The sequence below is a fragment of the Vigna umbellata genome, chromosome 3 (assembly GCF_029865625.1).
Source record: "Vigna umbellata cultivar VRB3 chromosome 3, Vumbellata_1.0, whole genome shotgun sequence".
Lineage (NCBI taxonomy): Eukaryota > Viridiplantae > Streptophyta > Magnoliopsida > Fabales > Fabaceae > Vigna > Vigna umbellata.
This window is the reverse complement of record NC_142167.1, coordinates 47,779,108-47,800,739: the sequence shown is the minus strand read 5'-3', so window position 1 is coordinate 47,800,739 and position 21,632 is coordinate 47,779,108. Positions and strand designations below refer to the sequence as shown.

The 21,632-nt window shown below is 34.2% G+C and overlaps 3 protein-coding genes across 5 annotated transcripts; 1 reads left to right on the top strand and 2 right to left on the bottom strand.

Moving 5' to 3' along the window:
- Window positions 1-1,526: 1,526 nt before the first annotated feature.
- On the bottom strand, window positions 1,527-6,674 carry LOC124848239 (splicing factor U2af small subunit A-like). 3 transcript variants are annotated; one of them, XR_007029680.2, is made up of 3 exons: window positions 5,594-6,674; window positions 3,430-3,527; window positions 1,527-3,296 (listed from the first exon to the last, which is right to left on the bottom strand). XR_007029680.2 is itself a non-coding variant. In XM_088110739.1 (2 exons), the coding sequence occupies exon 1, from the start codon at window positions 6,447-6,449 to the stop codon at window positions 5,643-5,645; it is 807 nt and encodes a 268-aa protein (XP_087966865.1). In that variant the 5' UTR covers window positions 6,450-6,674; the 3' UTR covers window positions 1,685-3,527; window positions 5,594-5,642. The 3 variants fall into 3 exon arrangements, 2 of the variants coding, with proteins under 2 accessions (XP_087966865.1, XP_087966866.1); XM_088110739.1 differs by having other exon boundaries at window positions 1,685-3,527; XM_088110740.1 differs by lacking the exons at window positions 1,527-3,296; window positions 3,430-3,527 and adding an exon at window positions 4,277-4,898.
- A 2,409-nt stretch (window positions 6,675-9,083) lies between these two features.
- Window positions 9,084-13,148, bottom strand: BUBR1 (BUB1-related (BUB1: budding uninhibited by benzymidazol 1)). The gene is made up of 11 exons (XM_088110140.1): window positions 12,749-13,148; window positions 12,597-12,656; window positions 11,479-11,623; window positions 11,240-11,397; window positions 10,782-10,866; window positions 10,626-10,689; window positions 10,491-10,545; window positions 10,114-10,273; window positions 9,912-9,994; window positions 9,494-9,571; window positions 9,084-9,403 (listed from the first exon to the last, which is right to left on the bottom strand). The coding sequence occupies exons 1-11, from the start codon at window positions 12,949-12,951 to the stop codon at window positions 9,340-9,342; spliced, it is 1,155 nt and encodes a 384-aa protein (XP_087966266.1). The 5' UTR covers window positions 12,952-13,148; the 3' UTR covers window positions 9,084-9,339.
- A 6,102-nt stretch (window positions 13,149-19,250) lies between these two features.
- LOC148202785 (cytochrome P450 71D11-like) lies at window positions 19,251-21,067 on the top strand. Its single transcript, XM_088109832.1, has 2 exons — window positions 19,251-20,198; window positions 20,319-21,067. Exons 1-2 carry the CDS (start codon window positions 19,290-19,292, stop codon window positions 20,934-20,936), a joined length of 1,527 nt encoding a protein of 508 aa, XP_087965958.1. The 5' UTR covers window positions 19,251-19,289; the 3' UTR covers window positions 20,937-21,067.
- Window positions 21,068-21,632: the final 565 nt, after the last annotated feature.

The following is a 21,632-nucleotide window of genomic DNA, read 5'->3' as shown; positions in this document are numbered from 1 at the left end:
ACCTTTTGGTCCTTCACTTTTAGGAAACCATAATTTTTCGTCCTCAAAAACCAACGGCGTTTAAAAAAAGCTAAGCTGGCTAACGGTGGAGTGTCACATCATTTTTTTTCCGACACTGAGTCAATCTGTCCCTTACCGTAAGGTACTGCCGAACGGTATTGGTAAGGCCAAATGATTTTGATGACTGAATGACCAAACGGTATTGGTGGTGACCGAACAATATTGTTAATGGTCGAACGGTATTGGTAATGGCTGAATGGTTATGATGATTGAATGACCGAACGATATTGGTAGTGACCGAATGGTATTGGTGAGGACCGAATGGTTATGATGACTGAATGATGATGGTGAGCGAACGGTGAAGGTCAGATTGACTCAGTGTTAGAAAAAAGATGATGTGACACCCCACCATTAGCCAACTCAGCTTCTTTTTAACACCGTTGATTTTTTAGGACGGAAAATTATGTTTTCCTAAAAGAGAAAGACTAGAAAACACCTTAGTTTGAAAGATGGACTAAAAACAAAATCGCTTGATAGTTTAGAGATTAAAAACATATTTAACCCATTTATAAATTGACATATTCCTTTATTTTATTTTAAAGTGTCTTTTTAAAAACATAAAAACAAGTAAAATTTTATTTTAAAAAAAGTGAGATAGATATCTATTTCAAAATTAAAAGAAAATTGTCATTTTACACTTTAGAGGAAATAAATGGAATTTTCTATTGAGATTATTGAACTCGTACATTTTCTTACTAATTACACAAAAAAAAAGTAATCTTTACTCATCCACATGACATTTCTTTTATAAATAAAAAAGAATGTTTATATTGTCAAAATCATTTTTATAACACATTAACAAAGCATCTTACCATTTTGGAAATTTGTTCGGAACCAGCCTAGCACGCAAGGTTAAATGTAACGACAAACGCAGTCTGATTTCTTCACTCTCTGAACAACTGTCTATACTTTAATCTACTTTAAATCCTCGTAGTTTTACGAACATACAATTTTAATGCCACTGAAAATATAATTATACGTTTACATAATACAATTATCAAAAATTAAATAATTTTGGTTCATTACTGTTGAAATATAAAAATGCCATTTGTAGAATGGTGATAAAACTTTTTAATAATAGACTTGAACATCTATCTTTTACCACTAAAATCATACACATACTCTTGCTTAACAACCAGATGAAAAATTGTAATTAAATCAAATTTCTATTATAAAAACCTGAAAACTCAATTATAGGAACATAAACTCCTAATTGAAAAGAAGTTTGAAGATTCTTCCGGGTTTATCTTAGAACCCTGCTATCAAACTCACGATTGACACCAATGTGAGACTCATATGAGAAATTATCCATTTTTGAGTCTATACTTTATCCCGATTTTGTCTTTCAAAAATGTTTTAAATAATAAAAGAAGGAAAAAGTATTTAAACTGATTTTGACATCACTCTTAAATATGATACTATTGAACATGGTATGAACAAAACCAAATTTAAATTCTTATGAAAACTAAAAGACGAAATATACCGTACTTTTTTATAGCAAAGTTATACATTCACGAAGGTATGAGTTCTAAAACTGAATATAAATCATTGTATCATTACACCCTATATTTCACTCCTTTCTAGGAAGCTTAGATCTTTTGCAAAAAATATTAGTCCAGATCCATAAACAACCAACAAAGTTCCATATTTGACAAAGTATATAAAAATAAGAGCACACTGAAAAGTAGATTAACAGTTTTGTTTTCAGTGCACTAACATCAACACCAGAATAGTTTGAAGTCCTATATCTTTCAAAAAACATGCATGTGAAATTTCATCCACATCAATGAAAGCTTAGTTAAAAGATTTTATACCAGAGACATCATACTACAAAAGAGAATGAAAAAAATATGTCTACCTCAAACGCTAAAACGTGAACAAGATCCGTTATTCTCTTTCTGAATTCACCGTGCCATCGTTTGGGAAAACCTGAAGCGAAGGAGCCGGGAAAACCAGTTATGCTGGTTGTTTATTCAAACTGTCTTGGAACATGATAGTTCAGAGTTTACCCGTTACGACCTCAAAAGCCCACCGCAGAATGTTTCCAAATTCCACTACCCAATCAATTGAAGCTAAATTTGATGGAAGATAATCATATTATTCAGATTTTATACTAATGGTGTGTTTGGAAGTACGGACGAAAATAGAAAGAAAATAAAATATATAAAAAAAAAACCAAAAAATGAGGAAGAAAATATTATTTCTAACAGCTAAAATTCAAAAAAGAAAACAAATTTCACCTTCCCTTCGTTTTGTTTATCGTATAAAAGAGATCACACAAGGATCTGTTTAGTACAGTAAAAAAGGAATCGAGAGAATGGTGTGAAAATTGATTTAAAGGGAAAGTGAAAGAAATGATTGAAACTTAATTTAACAAATCCAGTTCACTCTTCTCCTTCCCGTTTTGCTAATCAAACAGAAAAAAATATCCCCATCATGATTTTCTTTCACCTCAACCAAACATACCAGAGTCAAAACCTCTCCCGCTTTAAAAAATGAACTCAAGCATGGTAAGATGGTAGAAAATTCAACTGTTACAGGAGTTAAGGTAGGTAGTCTAACCAAAAATGGGAACATATTGCTCTGTACATCTGTCCGGCCTCATCCTGGTTTCAGAAACCTAAACTGCTTGCACTTTATATGATATCAGAAGATGATAATTCCTGTTCCTTCCTAACTGATGCGTGAAGAACAAGTTAAAACCCCCATAGAAAACCTCAGTCACAATGCCTAGTGGTGCCTATGGCTAAATTGTCCCATGGGTTTTGAAGGAGAACAGTGAGGAGGGCAAACATATAAGTTTATAAAAATTATGTCGGAGATATATGGGTTAATTTCTTACTAATCTAAAATTATAAATTAAAAAATTTGCCTCCCCTCCCTTCCTTTCCAAATCCAAACTCCCAAACATATCCTAAAGTAATTGGAGTGAGCACAAACTAATGGCTTGGCTCAACTTAAATTTAGAGAAATATTAGCTTATTTAGCAAAATCTCTCAAAAAGCCAAAAGAAATGACCGATCGTTTCTCCTAAATAAGTTAAACCAAAACATCCACTAAGCCTTGATGTCAACCTAGGTTTGGAGAGCTCAAATACCACCATAGCCCAAGTGGCAAAAATCCCAGGATAACAAAGCAGAAGTTGCCCATCTTAGTTGTCTCATTTTTGTACAGTATTTAGCACTTGGATTCATCAAAAATATTTCTCCGAAACATGCTTTTATATACCTATAGTGCTGTAAAGACAAGAAAGAAAGCACGTTATAAATTCACAGGTGGACCAGCTAGAAATGGCATGTGAAGAAAAGGATTCCAATCTCACATGCAAATGTTTAAATAAAAAATACTAATAGAAACGTGCAGTCTTACAAGAGGCAATTCAAACCCCAACTTCGTTAGTCTTTGAAATGCAATTCCTACATCTCAAGAACATCCGCTGCACAACCAATCCCCCTATTGCACCTAGCCTACATGGCGAAAAACATGCTTGTAAACATCTCAATATTCTTCAGCCAAACAGAAAGAGATAAAATTCCGACAATAACGAAAACACACACAATAACTATTAAAGACATGTTTGGCTAAAAGGCACCAAAGGCAATTTTTAAGAATAAAGAATGAAAAACTAAATTAATGGTAGTGTTTTCTTTTAAGTTCCAAATATATTACATGCTTACTTTTTCATTTAATGTTTTTGTATTTCGATGTCTCAACAAAAATCATTGACCATATCTTCACACAAAATATTTAACATATAGCTGCCAGTAGCACACCGGGTTGCAACTCATTGGTGGCTTACAGGGTTATAGAAAATACTGTTCAAAATTAAATAACAAAGGTTTTCGTATTATAAAATGGACAGAACAAACAATAAAAATATTGTTAAAGAAACAGGAAAGAGAAGACCCGGGAACTGGGGAGGAAGAGGAGAAGAAATGTAGAGTCAGAAAGAAAACAGAGCATCACAGATCACGCCATCAAATTATAATGAGAATGTTTTGGTTTTGAGCCCTTGGTCTTAACTCCTTTTAAAGCATGAAAAGAGATAAACAATTGAATCTACAAACAACCTGGAAGAATTACCAACCAAGGAAGCAGACACATTAACACAGAAGTAGAAAAATCAATCATTGATATTTCTTGTTCACTTGGATATATACAGTAGAAATTTGAGATATGGCAGAATAATCAACATGTACTTGTTGAAAAACAGAAAAGGCAAACAGACAACAAACAATACCACCCAGCCCCAAAGTCACAGGCATAGCATAGCCACACTTCAAAATGGCCAAGTGTTATGACTGCATAACAGAAAACCAAATACAAACTTAAATTCAAGTCTATAGGATGTCCTAATTTACTATCATATCGTGGAGGTGATACAACTATTTATTACAATGATGACCCAATAGCCCACAGCCGCAAAGCTTACCCTAACTTACCATCAAACCACATGAATACCTTCCATCGTACTTAGCTTGCATCCGGCACAACAAGTGCAACGACAAAAGCAAAAGACAATGTAGGCAGGATCACAACTCTACTCAAAGTTTATGAATCAGAAGCATTGAAACCCTTCGATTCAAAACTCAAGCAGAAATAAACAAAACTAGTAAAAACAACCCATAGAGGCCTCTAACAAAAGCTCTAACTTAGATCTAGATTATCAAAATTACTTAACCAATCAACAGAGTTGACTCTACCAGGATACCTTCAATTACTTATACAATCAAAACATTTTATGTGCTTAAAAAAAATTGTCCCATGAAGAGAAGTACGAGATCACCACCACACCAGAAAAGAACTAACCACTCGCATTTGTGACTGAAAATGACAATCTGTGGCACAATAAATAAAAGGAACGTTATTCTTCAAACCATCAAGCCCGTTCCCTTCCCCATCACAAAAAGTAACTATCATAAACGTTAAACCAAAGCCATATCAATATCATCCAGCAGAATCACTCACTAGCTAGCGTATACAATTTAATTAAGGTCGTCATATATTCAAAAGCTGAAACAGCACAATAAATACAGTACGTCACAGCCCCAAACTAATTAAATCCTACAATCTCAGAAAACTAAAATGCTCCCTTCCAATCTCTGATGACCAAAAACACCACGCGAGAAAGAGAAATCAATTATCATTAGTACAAAAAGAGAGGGCTCATTATTCGCCCCGGCGCCACAGCACACACTCACATGCAAGTAAACCATCAATTTCATTCTTATAGCATTACCGTTCTTCCTAAAGAGTCCCTAAAATATAATAAAAACTAGTAAAGTACCATGACAAAACATCCTTCAAATGTTTGAAAATCTTTTAAATTCAACTAATAGCAAAGCATGTTTAGATTACCATTGGTTCCATTTTAGAAGTACTTCCAAACTAAAAGAAACAAAAGTATGTTTAGCACTCAAGTACTTTTCAAGCATCTATCCAAACACACACTAGGCATTAGATATTCAATACTTAAGGGATCACTTAAATAATTTCATTACTATAGGAAATACTCAGGAGACAGGGTAAATACTCTGAGAACGAAATTGATGTTCCATTCTCGGAAACCAGCATCGATAAAGTCACTCCTTCTCCTCCCTCTCCCGATTCCACTGCTCGATCCTCGCGCGTCGTTCCTCGCTCCCTTCTCTGGCGGGACTCTCGGCGTGTCTCCGTCGTCCACCGCCGTCTCTCTCTCTATACTCCCGCCTCCCGCCGCTGCGGGAGTCCCTCTCCCGTCCCTCCCGGCGGTGCCTTGGACTCCTGCTGCGGCTGCGACTGCGGCTCCGGCTGGTGTGGTGGTAGCGTCCACCTCCGCGGTGGTGATGGCGGCCGAAGAGCTTCCGGCGGAGGTCCCTTCCGATGAGCTTGACGTGCATGAAGTTGCAATATCCGCCGCGGTTGCAGCTGTTCTCCTCAAACTGCCGACACGTGGCCTCGCGGAAGTCTGTGACAGGGGAGAAGTCGGCGATGATGGGGCGGGCGTTGTAGAACCGTCCGTGGAGTGCTTGGAGGGCCTTGGCGGCCTGGTCCTCCTCGCGGAACTGGACGTAGACGTTGCCGATCATGTGGTCGGCGAGATTGTCGCAGACATTGAGGCTCTCGATCTCGCCGAACTTTGCGAGCTCCGTGAAGATGTCCTCGTAGAAGTCCTCGAAGTGCTGCTGGATCTTGTGCGGGTCCAGCGGCTGCCCCTGCGGATCCACGCCGGGCGTGATCATGTCGGGACGCTGGTACATGTTGGACAGCAGCAGCGTTGGCGAGATGCTTGGCCGGTTGTGCAGCCGCGAGCACCGGTCGCCGTGCCGGCACGCGCCGATCTTGAAGTAGAAAGGGCAGTTGACGCGATCCTTCTCCGTCCCGAAGATCGATGCCAGGTGCTCCGCCATGCTCCGGTCAGGAATCGGTTCCTTCGATTTTTCTGATTGATTGGTTTGAGTTTACTGATTTTGAATCTGCGATTGAATTCTGTCTGGCGTAGGGTTTGGGAAGCCCTAATTGAAACAAACGATTAATGGATCGAACAGGTTTAGAAGTGCTGACCCAACACTTTGATTTTATTCATTTATATATGTTCAACACTTTGAACACACTTTCTCTCTTTCTGTATATGGTTATTATTCTCTTCCTTTTCTCAATCAATTTATGCTCATGGAATTAATTAACGGAGACCAAGAAACTCTTTTGCTTATCTTAAATTTTAGTTTCGGGTGTTTTTTAATTATTTGATACGTGATTTTGGGTTTTTATTTTATATATTTATATAATTTAAATTTATTAGAAATATAATTTTATTTTAATTTGTTTTACATATTCTCAAGTATTATAAAATATTTCTAATATAATTATTTTTAATATAGAATAAGTTATTATCATATATTTTATGATATTATGATATAATAATTAATTATTTAACATTTTTAAAATATTATGATATAATAATTAATTATTCAATATATTTAATATATAATACTTGGCTATATTTAAGTAATATAATTCTTTTAATATATATAAATAAACAATTTTGATATTATGGGATTTAGACTTGTTTTTAGCTGAACATTACGAGAAGCTTTAAGCATTAAATCAAACGTTTATAATTTTGAGAAAAAAACAATTCTTTCAAAGAACAAATTTTACAATGATTTTGCGAGATTATTTGTGATCTCTTTTCCATTATATGTTGTCTATGTTGTTGAGCCAAGAGGTACACTTTGACCATGACCAATAGAAGGTCTACATCCTGCCCAATAAGATTTTCACTAACAAGGTCATCGAGGTTATCAACCCAGACAAAGATTATCTTTAGGCCTCGTGACCTTCTTTCATAAAGTTTTCTACCACTAACATCCTTCTTCCACATATGGCAACTACATATTTCATCTAGAAAGAGATAACATTATTCTATTTTTGAAAAATTAAAACTGAATTTAAATAAATATACAAACTGAATTGTATATAAAACAATAATTATTATTATTCTCACTAACAGATAACGTTAAAACTTTCAACCACCACTAGAGATGGCAAAAATCCGTAAATACGGATATCCGTGGATAAAATCTGCGACGAAAAGTTATTATTTGCAGATATTTACTATATGCGAGTAACAGATAACGAGTATTTTAATATCCACTTCTAAACAGATCAGGTATAGGTAGTATACTATCCCACTTGCGGATACATGTTACTCACAAAAAATACAAAATTTATTTAATTTTTTTAATTAAATTTAATTAAAAATAAAATAAAATAATATTTTATTTAGTTAAATTTAATTAAAATTAAATTTTAATTTATATTATATTATATATATTTTTTGTAATTTTATTTTAAAAATATATAAAATATTTTTTTTTGCAAGTATATGCAAATGCCCACGAATATTTTCTAAATGAGTATTCGCGCAGGTAGCAGATCGGAGCGGATACAGTTTTATCTGACGGGTCGGGTTGCAAGTAGGTACTGTTCGTGCCCGACCCGACCCGTTGTCATTTCTAATTACCACATCCTAATGACACGTTTTATGTCTAGTGTGTAGACAATTTTTTAAAAATAAAAAATAAAAAATCAGTGACATGTTTTTAAGGTTGTTGGTAAAATACTAATGAAAATTAATTTTTGAAAAATTAAAACATAAGTGAAACAAATAATAATAAGGGACCTAATTAAAAATTTCATATAAAATTGGAAACAAAAGATTAATTAAGCCTATTTTCTTTCTTCTTCTTCTTCCCTTGTAGCGTTTTCTACTCTTCTCCTTTCTCTACATTGTGATGACAGCTACACTGAGAACAACAATGACAATGTCTGTGACAGCAATAGTGTTAGCACTAGTGAGGGCGACAATGGTGGGCAATGGTGCACTGCTGAAAGGTTAGTGTTTTCCTCTTATGGGTGAGATAGTAATTATGGAAGTGCCGGAAGAAATAGCCAATATCTTGTTGCTCTCTTTTGTCCTTGAGAAATGACAAAATACATTTGACTTCAAATGTTTGGAACACGCTGAATAAGGAGCCACTTTCTTTCTAACTCCATAGCTTCTTTTAACACTTCATTGTTGTACATTTACTGAAATATTTGTCCATTACTTAGATATAAAAAAATTTAAATTACATGTTTTTGGATAAGTTCCAAAATAGTCTATTCAATAATAAATTTCAAATTTTTTGTTTTCATAAGCTTATGATTATTGTCTCTTGGTAGTGATTTTTGAATTAGGTAAATACTTTTTTTGAAACTATATCAGGAATTGGACAATTAAGAACATTTTCAGTTTATGAAATCCATAGCTGTATTTTATTAGATTTTAAATTATATAATCTGAAATATTTTTATATTATACAATCTTAAATCTTAAAGTGTATATAAAAGTGCATGCTTCGTCATTTTTTATATAATACGAGTGGTAATAAGAAGATGCAGGTTAGATACACTCTCAAGAGGCATCTCCATGCTTGCTTCCAATTACAAATAATAGTTGCTTCATACTCTTATAAGTTCAATTAAATTTTTGTTATTCATAATGAAATAATAATAATAACATTTCACAATAATAATAATTACAAATATTAGAATTTTGCCAATGAACTGAATTGATTCGATGTAATGTCCAGTTCACACATTAAAATTTTCTTAACCAAACAATTCGGACATCGTTTTTAACCACAAATACCAGTACCAACTTACTTAAAGTAAATGTGGGTCAAAGCTTTCTAGGGGGAAAGCTGAGCCAAAATTATTGAAGAAACGATGAGATTCTCAAAGAGGTTGAATGAATTATCTGGGGAGGCTGTTCTGAGGAAAGTTGCGTAGTGGATTCTTCCTTAGTAGTTCTGTTTCCCTGAAAGGAAGAACCATACATGCATGTGTCAATTAATTCATCAGGACCCTGCTCAATCATCTGTAACCAAATATTGCCACGTGAAGTTACCTTTTCAATTCCTTGTCGTCCTCCTGCTTAATCTTCAAACTTGTGCACTTAGGGCCCTCTTCTTTTGTACTTTGTGAACTGCCAATCAATGTACACCAGAAGCACATAAACCTTCATTTCACTGAATAACATTATCTCTTGCTGATAAAATATGTTTGATGTTCCTATGTTTTGGTAAAAAATTATTTTAGTCCCTTCATTTGCTCTAATTGTTAGACAACTTCTTTTCTGACTATCTCATCATCACCGGTAGTAACTCAAAAAGGACAAGTTGTGTACTGCTAATATGAAAAATTAAAGAACGGTGTTTTTTTTAACCCCATTTTTAAAGGAAATTTGTGTTTGTGGGTGTTGCCAATTAAGAAATATCTCAACGTAAATTTGGCAGCCAAACTGATTTTGTGCAGATTCGACTTACTCTTGACATTCTTCATCAACAAAAACTGGGATAAAGGCACTTGGAGTAGCCCCTCCAGCTCTTGTTCCAACTCGCTGTGGAACCTGAAATCATTGGAGTAGCACACCCTTGAAATCATTCAACAACTTGGGTAATAAAGTACAGCTTTGTAAGATTATTATAGTCAACAATGAAACGCAAGCAAAAGGTTGAAAATTAGTACCTTAAAGGATTTCCACCTCCCAGGAATAGGATTGTTTTCCTTATTTCTGTCAGCTCGAGCTCCAAGTGTGTGCCAAGAGTGCGATTGGTCTGGATGATGGGGATCAGTTTCACCAGTTGCAGCTGAATCTTTATAGATGGAAAATGGAGCTGCTCGAATCCTACAGGAAGAGAGAATAATATGATGGACATTCATCAAGAATTCTAAATAAAAATATTCACAGGAGCTGAGAAACCTTTCACATAGGAATATTGCCTGAGTTTTGAGTTAAGTTTTCATATATTTCTCTACAAGAGAAAACTGAAGAGTGTAATTCAAAAAATAACCATCACATAGCATACTCCAACTTAATAAAAACAGAGAAACAATCATATTACCTATCATTCTTAGCAGAAAGATCACAGTTCGTGGTCAAAGTGGACAGGGAAGAACCTGGAACCACAGGGATAGATGTTCAGAATTCAAATTCATGATTTTGAAACAAATGATTATGCACCAAGTAAAGGACTCACGATTTTCTCGATTGCCAAGAACAGTTCCAAAGCTACGTGAGGGTGCCACTTTTTCTACTGAATCCTAGACAGCAGAAGAATATAATAGATACATCAAAAGATCATTTTGCAACTAAAAACAGTTTCAAAGAAGCACTCAAGTGGAACACCACATACATCTTTAGCTGTTGTTGACCTTGCCAGCGAGTGTGCAAGAAATTTTCTGTAAGCAGCCTTCAATTTGTCATCTGGTTGAGCATTCCTTCAAAATGAGTAATCAAATGAGGGATATAGCATTTGCAAGTTTGCAACTCAAAGTTCATAGGAAAATACGACATCAAAGAAGTACGAGATGCTGATACAAAAAACCACCAAACACTTGTATTGTGAACCACAAAGTCCAAACCCCAAATTTGCTTACATGGAAAAGCACTTGGAGTTATTCAACTGTTTTTAGAATGTTTGAGTTAAGTTAGTCCCCGTCCAAAAATACTTTTCAGACCAAAACATTCAAAGGGTATCTGTTTAACAACCAGAAGTACTTCTTAATGTTATCCAAATATCCACAATATAACTAACTATTATCAAACCAGAAAAGACTTCATTCACAAGCTCCAAAAGATTAGCGTCCTTACCTGGATATGCCAAGCTCGAATATCTGGTTGGCAGCTTTAAACTTGTTCTTAGATTCCAAGTGCAAAGCATAGGAAACGTAGAAATTGGAATGAGATTTTCCAATTCCATTTGCATCCAGAAAAGCATAAATAACTTCTGCATCAAAGCAATTATCTGCCTGCAACATTTCTTAAATTGTCACAAATAATTGAAGTAACCACCACATTGATACACACAAGAGTGTCATTAGAGCACCCACATATTCAAGCCACACTTTGAGGTAGCGCAGATCATCCTTATAGCGCTCTGAATGCCAAAAGGCACGCACACACTGTTCATAAATCACCACCAGCCCGGAACTGTCTCCTCCGGGAGGAAACGCTTCCTGAACCCACTTGATACACCTTCAACATTACAATAACTTCAATAAAAACTCTGTCCTCTTCTCAATTATTTTATTATTATTATTATTAATTTAGTACATCTTAATTTCTTAATTAATTGTACCTATAAATCCTCTACTCTTACTAATGCAAAAATTACTCTAAAATATCATGATACAATGGGGCACAGAGGTCCAAAATACAGAATTAAGTGGTCAAAAGATCTTATACGATATAATTAGAATATTGTTTATTTTACATTTTAATTTTCAAAAATTAGATGATGACACTTGTAGGATCCTCATTTAACTGCTGGTGTATTTTTGGTTATATAAATGTTTGTCTCTTTACCTATCAATTATGTGCACCAATAGGTGTGTCCTCAATAAGTGATGAGATATTGTTAAGATTTCAAGGGGTTGAAAGTAATCTCTTGGATAGATTTGTTCATCTTTTCTGAATTATGAGTGCATCAAAGCCTATCCATCATTCTTGAAGAACATGAATGTTTATATCTTAGCTTCTCTTTAGTTTTAATAGTATTTTTTCGTTATTTTCGCACTAACTGGTTCATTTTCTTCCCATCATCATATTAGTCAAACTGAAGTAATCTGAGTTGTTTGACTAAAAAAAGGAATAATTTGAGCTACCGGATACATACTTTGGAGTTCGTGTGGGAGAATTCAATTAGGACATGTGGAAACAATTAATTTTAGTGTGTATAACGACAAAAATGAAATTTCAACCTTGAACACCATACAAACTCTCCAAACCCCCACCAAGAGAGGCACCAAATTGAGCTATAATGAGACCCAGAATTATTTACTACAAAACAAGCATCTTTTTCCTTTTTCAATCACTACGATTAATCCACGATGCTAATTTACACTATTATAATAATAAATAAAAAGATGATTCAACTGATAATTAACCATTTTTGTGTGGTGGAAATAAAAAAGGTGAATAGAAAAGTTAGAGGGATGCAGGTACTGACTCTAGCCAGGGGAGGAGAGGGTCGTCGCCCTGGTATTCGTCGATGGCTTCGATGAGTTTCCTGTCGAAAGGAACTCAGAAGTGAGATGAAGAAGAGATCAGAAAGAGAAGGAAGAAGAGTGAAAGAAAGAGATAGAGAGAGAGAGAATAAACCTTCGATGTTGGAGGATGGATTTCTTGAGGTGAGTGTGGGTGTGGGATTTGAGGGCGTGGTTGAGGAGGTTAACGTTGCGGCCTCGCTTCAGCGGCCTCACGTTCTCCTTGAAGATCTCCCACTCGTTACCGTTGGTTCTCTTCGACGCCAGAAACTCGCTCTCTGGATCGATTGTTGTGTTCTTGATCTCAGCCTCCGCCATTGGTGCTGCACTGAAAAGATTCTCTTCGCTCTCTGAAGGGAAAGGGGAAAAAGGGAAGAACTTGTTGAAGGTGAAGGGGGAGCGGTGTTCGGTTTTGTGGTTCAAATTTTGAAAATATAAATTATGCTTATTCTCACCAACTAGCCGTTACATCCCGTTCTTGTAGAATCTAGGAAGAAGAGACACATGAAAGTAGCAAATTAAGGATAAGCTTTTTCTCGCGAGTTCATTACAAAGTTCTCGTGAAAACATTGTAAAAATAGTATTCAAGAATTATGTAGTAATAATTCCAAGTTATTTAATTATTTTGAAATAAAAATTTATATAACTATTTATTTTAGTAAAAATATTACTTTTATTTATTTGAAATTAAAATTATGTAATTATAAAAAGGACGACTTAAGTCATAACACATGTAAAATCTCTAAGTATATTCATTGCATGAATATTTAGGAAGTAGAATCATTTATTAGTAATAATAAATGTGTAATTTCAAAAGTACTGTGAGAATAAAGAAATGAGTTTTTAGTGTTTTCAAATTATAAACGTATTTTGACTTTTTCTTTTAGGAAAAAATAAGTTAGTTCATCCTGTTTTATTGGCTATTTATGATTTTTAAATGATAGTGTATTATATAAAAATAAAGAATATTGAAAGTAAGAATACTTGTATTATTAAGATAATGTATTATAAATGTATTTTGACTTTTTCTTTTAAGAAAAAAATAAGTTAGTTCATCCTGTTTTATTGGCTATTTATGATTTTTAAATGATAGTGTATTATATAAAAATAAAGAATATTGAAAGTAAGAATACTTGTATTATTAAGATAATGTATTATGCAAAAGTAAAGAATAAAGTATCAATACTTATATTAAGTAATTAAAATTATAGATAATTCTCATTAAGTTACTAAAATTATATGTAATTGAAAATTAAGAGGCTTTAATTTTTGAAAAAAAAAATATGACTAAAAAAACAAAAATTACAATTAAGTCTTCTTCTAATATATTTTTCTTTGTTTTTTAGAGCTTTATTGATTAAAATTTTATAATGAAAAAAAATACTGAAGCTTCCCTTTGTAAAATTGTAAGAACCAAAAAGTAGATTTAAGTACAAATATTTTTCGTTCTATTGAGCAAAGACTAATTGACTAATCAAAATTTAAACAGAAAAAATGTAATAGAAAGAAATAAATATCAAAGAAGGAAAGCAATCAATTATTTAAAACAAAAATAAGAAAAAATAAAATAGTTTCACTTGATAATACATTATAATATATATATATATATATATATATATATATATATATATATATATATATATATATATATATATACTTATTTATTAGAGGGTTTTAGTGGTAATATAAATAGTTCTTTTGGTTTTTCACTCTATAGGTTATATTTGTTGATTACGTCAACATACTTATTTACCATATTGTTTATTATGGTTTAATTATTGTAAAGACACTGTTGTTGATTATATTTATGTGTATTATTATTTTTACCACGAGTTATTGTTTGAGGATAAATAGAAATAAAAAGCATAAAACAAAGTCATAAACAAAATATAAATTATTTTATTAAATTAGAAATTAAGTACAAAAAGTTTAAAATAAAAATAGAAGATAATACAATTAAATTAAAATCTATCTATGAAGATTCGCCCGATGGACTAAAATGGCGTTGTAAATATTGTATGTTTTGCTCAAGATATTCAACTTGAGCATCAATTGTATTAAATTTGTCACACATGTTTAGCTGTCGCAAACAAATTTGTTCAAATCTAACATTCTTATTTCACATACCATTTATCCCCCTCATCATTTGATAAGTGAAGAAATATCTTGTTGAAGGAAAAGTGGTTAATATTGAGGACCTTCAATACCATAAATATTATTATAATGTAGGCTTAAATGTTTACTTCGTCCCCATGTTAAGAGGTGAATTTTCGTTTAGTATACGGTTTTAAAAGTGTAGACAATAGGTTCCAAAGTTGTCAAAATTGTATGACTTGAGTCCCTTTCGTTAAATGGGCAGTAACGGAGTTAACTTCCAGCTCACGTGACAAAGGAATGTGCATTTTTTCTTCTCTCTCCTCTGTCTTTTCCTGAAATGCCCCCAACTTTTTCTCTCTTTTCTATATTTTTATTAAATATTTTTTTTCTCTCTATTTCCTCTGCAACATCTACCTCCTAAATAACCATTGCTCCGGTGAGTTCCCTCCGAGTCTCACTCGCCTCGCTCGTCTCTCTCGCTTGGATCTCTTCTCCAATAACTTCACCGGTCAAATCCCTTTCTCCGTCAACAACTTAACCCACCTCACCGGCCTCTTCTTGAAACACAATGGCCCGCAGGAAACGTAGATCTTTGTGGCCCACCGTTGAAGGCTTGCAACCCATTTTTCTCGGCTCCGGCGTCGTCTCCCTCCTCGCGTAAGAAGTCCAAGAAGCTCTCCACGGGCGTCATTGTCGCAATCGTTGTCGGGTTCGTTCTCGTCGTGACGTTGCTGCTGCTGCTGTTGTGCCTCCGCGACGGCAGCCAACGAAACTGTCGAAGCCTGTTACGGCAGCACGTGCCATGCTGGTGGAGGTGGGAACAACGTCATCAAAGGAGGATATCATCGAGGGTTCTGCGGAGGCTGAGAGGAACAAGCTGGTATTCTTTGTTTTATTTGAAGATTTCACTTTCAGGGTTTTTTTTTTTAATTCTTCTCTTTGGGGGGTTTTGTTTTTAACAAAAAAAAAAAGAAGACGATGTCTGATTTTAATTGAAGCCTCAGATTCGGCCGGAACCTGAATCAAACTTGCCAACTGCAGTGAGTGGATCCTGTAGGCCTTATAGTATTGCAGACACATCACCAAGATTGATCTCAAAGCCTCTATTAGTTGTTGAAACTTGTGAGGACCTCCATCCACCAAAATACACAGTTTCTGGTCAAATAAATACTCTGTAATTTTGTAATTTGTTTTTCCTTGTATGGTTTAGTTGTGTTGGATACCTAGTCAAATGGGGCAAAGTGGGGGCAAATAACCTGCACTCTATGTGTTTGTGAATATGCCAATGTATATTTTACCAACATGGAGCCAACATTCATTTGATGGTTTCAACCTTATTCTATGTGATGTTGAAGTATTTTGCAGAAAAGTAGTCTTAAAGGGTGGTCGTGAAGTATTTCAACACAGTTTTATTAGTTTGTTGTTGTTATTGCCATGAAGTGTGTGTTGGGTGATTAGCTTATTTGCAGGCAGTAGCATGGAGGTGTTATCTAAGTTGATAATGGAGGTAGGTTTTGCAGGAAAAACATTTAATAAAGATATAAAAAATAAAAAAATAAAAAAAGTTGGGGCATTTCAGGAAAAGACAGAGGAAAGAGAAGAAAAAATGCAAATTCCTTTGTCACGTGAGCTGAAAGTTAACTCTGTTACTGTCCATTAAACGGAAGGGACTCAATTCATACAATTTTGACAACTTTGGGACATAATGTCTATACTTTTAAAACCGGATACTAAACAAAAAATCACCTCTTAACATGGGGACGAAGTAAGCATTTTAAGCCTATAATGTATTAGCAAAAATTAGTGAAACTTATTTATTTTTTCTTATTTTTGTTTTAAATAATTGATTGTTTTTCTTCTTTAATATTTATTTCTCTCTATTAAATTTTTTCTGTTTAAATTTTGATTAGTCAATTAGTCTTTGCTCAATAGAACGAAAAATATTTGTACTTAAATCTACTTTTTGGTTCTTACAATTTTACAAAGGTAAGCTTCGGTATTTTTTTTATACATTTATTATTACTAATAAATTATTATACTTCCTAAATATCTACACATTGAATAGACTTAGAGATTTTACATGAGTTAAATGACTTAAGTCGTCCTTAGATAATTTTAATTTGAAATAAACAAAAGTAATATTTTTAATAAAATAAATAATTATATGAATTTTTATTTCAAAATAGTTAAATAACTTGAAATTATTACTACATAATTCTTGAATACTTTTTTTACAATGTTTTCACGAGGACTTTGTAATGAAGTCGCAAGCAAAAGCTTATCATTAATTTGCGACTTTTATGTGTCCTCTTCTTCCTATATTCTACAAGAACGGGATGTAACGACTAGTTGGTGAGAATAAGCATAATTTATATTTTCAAAATTTGAACCACAAAACCCAATACCGCTCCCCATTCACCTTCAACAAGTTCGTCCCTTTTTCCCCTTTCCCTTCAGAGAGCGAAGAGAATCGTTTCAGTGCAGCAACAATGGCGGAGGGTGACATCAAGAACACAACAATCGATCCAGAGAGCGAGTTTCTGCCTTTCTTTATGAATTTTGTTAGAGACGCATATCCTTTCTTTGCAAAATGTAAACTAGATTACGTTGATATTGTTGGAAGTCGCACATCGACTAGATATAAGACCAATTCATAGTTTATAAGTGGATGTAAATCTCACCCTTTAAGCCGGTTTTGTGGGGTTGAGTTAGGCTTAAATTTTACTTCTAATATGGTATCAGAGTCATGGTTAGAGTTTATCCTAGCGATATTTGTTGTTTGCTGGGCATATTGTTCCACCCGTTCACTAAAAATGTCTAATTCCACGCTCAAGATGTGTGTTGGAAGTTTTATATCGACTAAAGATAAGATCAATTCATACTTTATAAGTGGGTGCAAACCTCACCTTACAAACCGGTTTTGTGGGATTGAATTAAACTTAAAGTCTACTTCTAACATATATATCTTCATATATGCATTGTTGCTCTTGTGAATGAATGGTCAGCTTGGTTGCCAACACAAGTTGTTTTACCAGTTTTCTTTGAATGTATTGTTATGCTATGAATGGGTTATATCTCACGGTTGTTTTCAGTAATAGATGAGGTAAAAACAATTTTTTCTTTTGTAGCATGTTTTTTTATTCATAGGCCGTCTACTCTTTGTGTCAATGGTGGCCGTCCTACCTCCCATGCTTAAACAATTGTTTCCACTCCTTTCCTTTTGTTTTATGCCATGTTGCTTAACTGAATGGAAGTCCAATTTAATAATTTATGGACTGCACCATGGTTTCACACTGCAATTTTGTTTGTCTTGGTTTGGACACGTTAATTAACATGAAGCATAAGATTTTAAATTGTTCTATTTGGTTTGAACCTTTATCTTCGGGGAATATGGTTTCATGAAACCATTTTTACTCATTGAAAGCTTCTTTTATTGAGTCAAGACTGCTGGTTTATAATTAAATTTTAGACCATACTTTCTTTCCAAAGTGTTGGTAGTCTCACAGGCCAATTTATAGTATATAAGTATATAAATGAGTGCAAATCTTATCTTACAAGTCAATTTTGTAGAGTTAAATTAAGTTTAAAGTTATCTAATATTTTTTTTTCTCCTCTTTGAGTCATGCATTTCTGTACATTGATTCTTCTGAGCAACTGTGTTGGACTTGCCTATATTGGTTGAGGCAGTTTCATGTTTCCTTGAGCCTTTATATTAATTTTACACATAGCCTTACTGGAGTATTATTCATTCTCTTCCTAAACGTTGCAGCCTTAGTCATTTCTGCTGCCAAAAGTGTTGTTTTGACGTGTATATGTTGTCTGTCTGGCAAAGAGTTCTTTCTTTTCCATTTACGGTGCAGCTGAAATGGTTGCGGCCTGTTTGATGTTCACTTTTTTCAAAGCTATATACATATATATAATTATAGAGATTTAAAGTATATTAACTTTTTTTTACTTTTATAATTTTATTATAAAATCTGTTCGTGTTTCAAATTCTCTGGAAGTTCCAATATTTTTGATTCATAATCTTTAAAAAGTCAACAGGTATAAATATACAGACATTTATTGATTTTAGCATACGAGGACTTGATTGAAAGAACTCAGTAAAAGAGTTTAGCATATATTATAACTCCAACTGCTACTCATTTTCTCTCTAAAGCAAACCACGTTTCAACCGAAAACAAATCAACAAAATGCACTTTCACAATATGAAACAATCTTCATAGTATCATGCAACCACAGATAACAATCAAAGAAAGATAAAGATGTTGACTTTTAATAATAATAATCAAACCCATAAGTAATATCAAATATATAACCACTTCCTTCAATTTTTGATTCCATATCAAAGCAAAAAAAATAGCCAATTACGTGCTTCAAATACAACGAAACAACGTGGGTGAACTCTGAATCATGAAAATTAAGGAACTGAATAATTCAAGCAATTATACGTATGGTGAAGTCAAATATAAAAGAAAACAAGAAGCATCGTAACACTGAAGTCTTCATTTATCCCTGTCTATGCAAGAAGCAACACCTTAAAATTTGTTTCCATCTCCATGGATCTTCAGAACTTTGATATGTTAGCTCCTATTTCCCTTTTCGTCCTGATGCTGGTGGCACTGAAATTGGGGAGGAATCTCACCAAAACCAAGCCAACTCCAAAGACACCTCCAGGACCATGGAAGCTACCTATCATAGGAAACATACCCCATCTTGTTACACCAACACCACACATAAAACTAAGAGACTTAGCCAAAAAATATGGACCCTTGATGCATCTCCAACTTGGAGAGGTCTTCACTGTAGTTGTTTCCTCAGCAGAATGTGCCAAAGAGGTAATGAAAACTCATGATCTTCTCTTTGCATCAAGGCCTCAGATTCTAGTCTCAAAGATAATGGGTTATGATGCCACAAACATATCTTTTTCCCCTTATGGAAATTATTGGAGACAGTTGAGGAAAATTTGCACAGCTGCGCTTTTCACTCCAAAACGTCTCAATTCTTTCAAGCCTATAAGAGAAGAAGAGCTCTCAAGTCTCATCAAAATGATTGCTTCAGAAAATGGATCACCATTCAATCTCTCTGAGGCACTGCTCACATCCAACTATGCAATAATTTCGAGGGTAGCTTTTGGCAAGACGTGCAAAGAGCAAGAAGAATATATATCAGTGGAAAAGGAATTGCTTAAGGCTGCAGGAGGATTTGACATTGTAGATTTGTTTCCTTCTGCCACATGGCTTCAAAATTTTACTGGTTTCGGGCCTACCCTTGAAAGATTGCACCGAAAGAGTGATCAAATACTTGAAAACATCTTGAGGGAGCACAAAGATGAAAAGTCAAAAGCCAAAGAAGGTCTGGTTGAAGCAGAAGAAGACCTTGTAAATGTCCTTCTAAAATTTCAGGATGATAGTGGTGAAGATCAGGATATTTGCTTGACTGATGACAACATCAAGGCTATAATTGATGTAAGGATAATGAAATGTTTTGTGATCCAAACTTTTTTTTACTTTTCTGTAGTGTAGATAAAGTTATTAAATGAATTGATGTTGAATTAGTACTCACTTGTTTGAGAACTGTTTTTGTAGAATATCTTTGCTGCTGGAGGTGAGACATCGGCAACTACCATAGATTGGACAATGGCAGAGATGATAAGGAATCCAAGGGTGATGAAGAGAGCACAGGCCGAAGTGAGAGAGGTATTCAAGATGAATGGAAGGGTTGATGAAACTTGCATCAATGAAATGAAATATTTGAAGTTAGTTATCAAAGAGACCTTGAGATTACACCCACCAGCACCTCTTTTACTTCCAAGAGAATGTGGACAAACATGTGAGATTGATGGGTATCATATACCAGTCAAAAGCAGGGTAATTGTGAATGTTTGGGCAATTGGAAGAGATCCAAACAGTTGGAGTGAGCCAGAGAGGTTTTATCCTGAGAGATTCACTGATAGCTCTGTTGACTACAAAGGGAATGATTTTGAGTTCATTCCATTTGGTGCTGGAAGAAGAATATGCCCAGGTATCACATTTGGTTTGATGAATGTTGAACTCACACTTGCACTTTTGTTGTATCACTTTGATTGGAAGCTTCCCAATGGAATGAAAGCTGAGGAATTGGACATGACTGAGCAATTTGCACTAACTGTTAGAAGAAAAGATGATCTGTTTTTGATTCCCTCCACTGCAACACAATGCTCATAAACCAATGTTATCTATGGTTTGTTAGGTTCACTACTGAATAAAGTGTTTGCCTTTTATCTTTTGTTGATTTCGGTTGAACTGAAAAGTTATTAATGATGTGTCTCATGTTATGGTGGCAAAAATGATTATGGAATACTTGTAATAATATTGAATGATGCACATAAATTTTAATTTCAGTGACTTGTGACTTGGTATTTAAGATATGTGACTGGGTGTGCTGTATGTTTTGTCTATCAGTTTTCAAAATTAAGTAATTTGCTCTAACTATACTTTATCATCTAATTGTTAAGAGAAAATATAAGTACCATTTTCCATCTTATTATAATTTTTCATCTTAAACTTACTAGGATATTGAATGTGAACTTTGTAAACAAGTAACAAGATCTTAACGGTGCTTTTATCGCTCCTTCTGTTTGAAGAATGTTGTTGGTGAGAGAGGAAGATCATGCTTTACAGATGGATTGGCCTTGAGGCCGAGTTCATGATATAATTAGGTCATTAACTCGTCCTTTGGCCATTTGGCCATGCTTTGGAGGTGGATTGGCCACGAGGTCGAGTTATAATATATAATCTAGCCTCGTGATCGAGTTCTCTCTAAGCTTTTTAGTAATTCTGGCCTCGTGTCGAGCTCTTATCTGAGTTTCAAAATAATTCTGGCCTCATGGCCAAACTCTTATCAGAACTTCAAAGTAATAA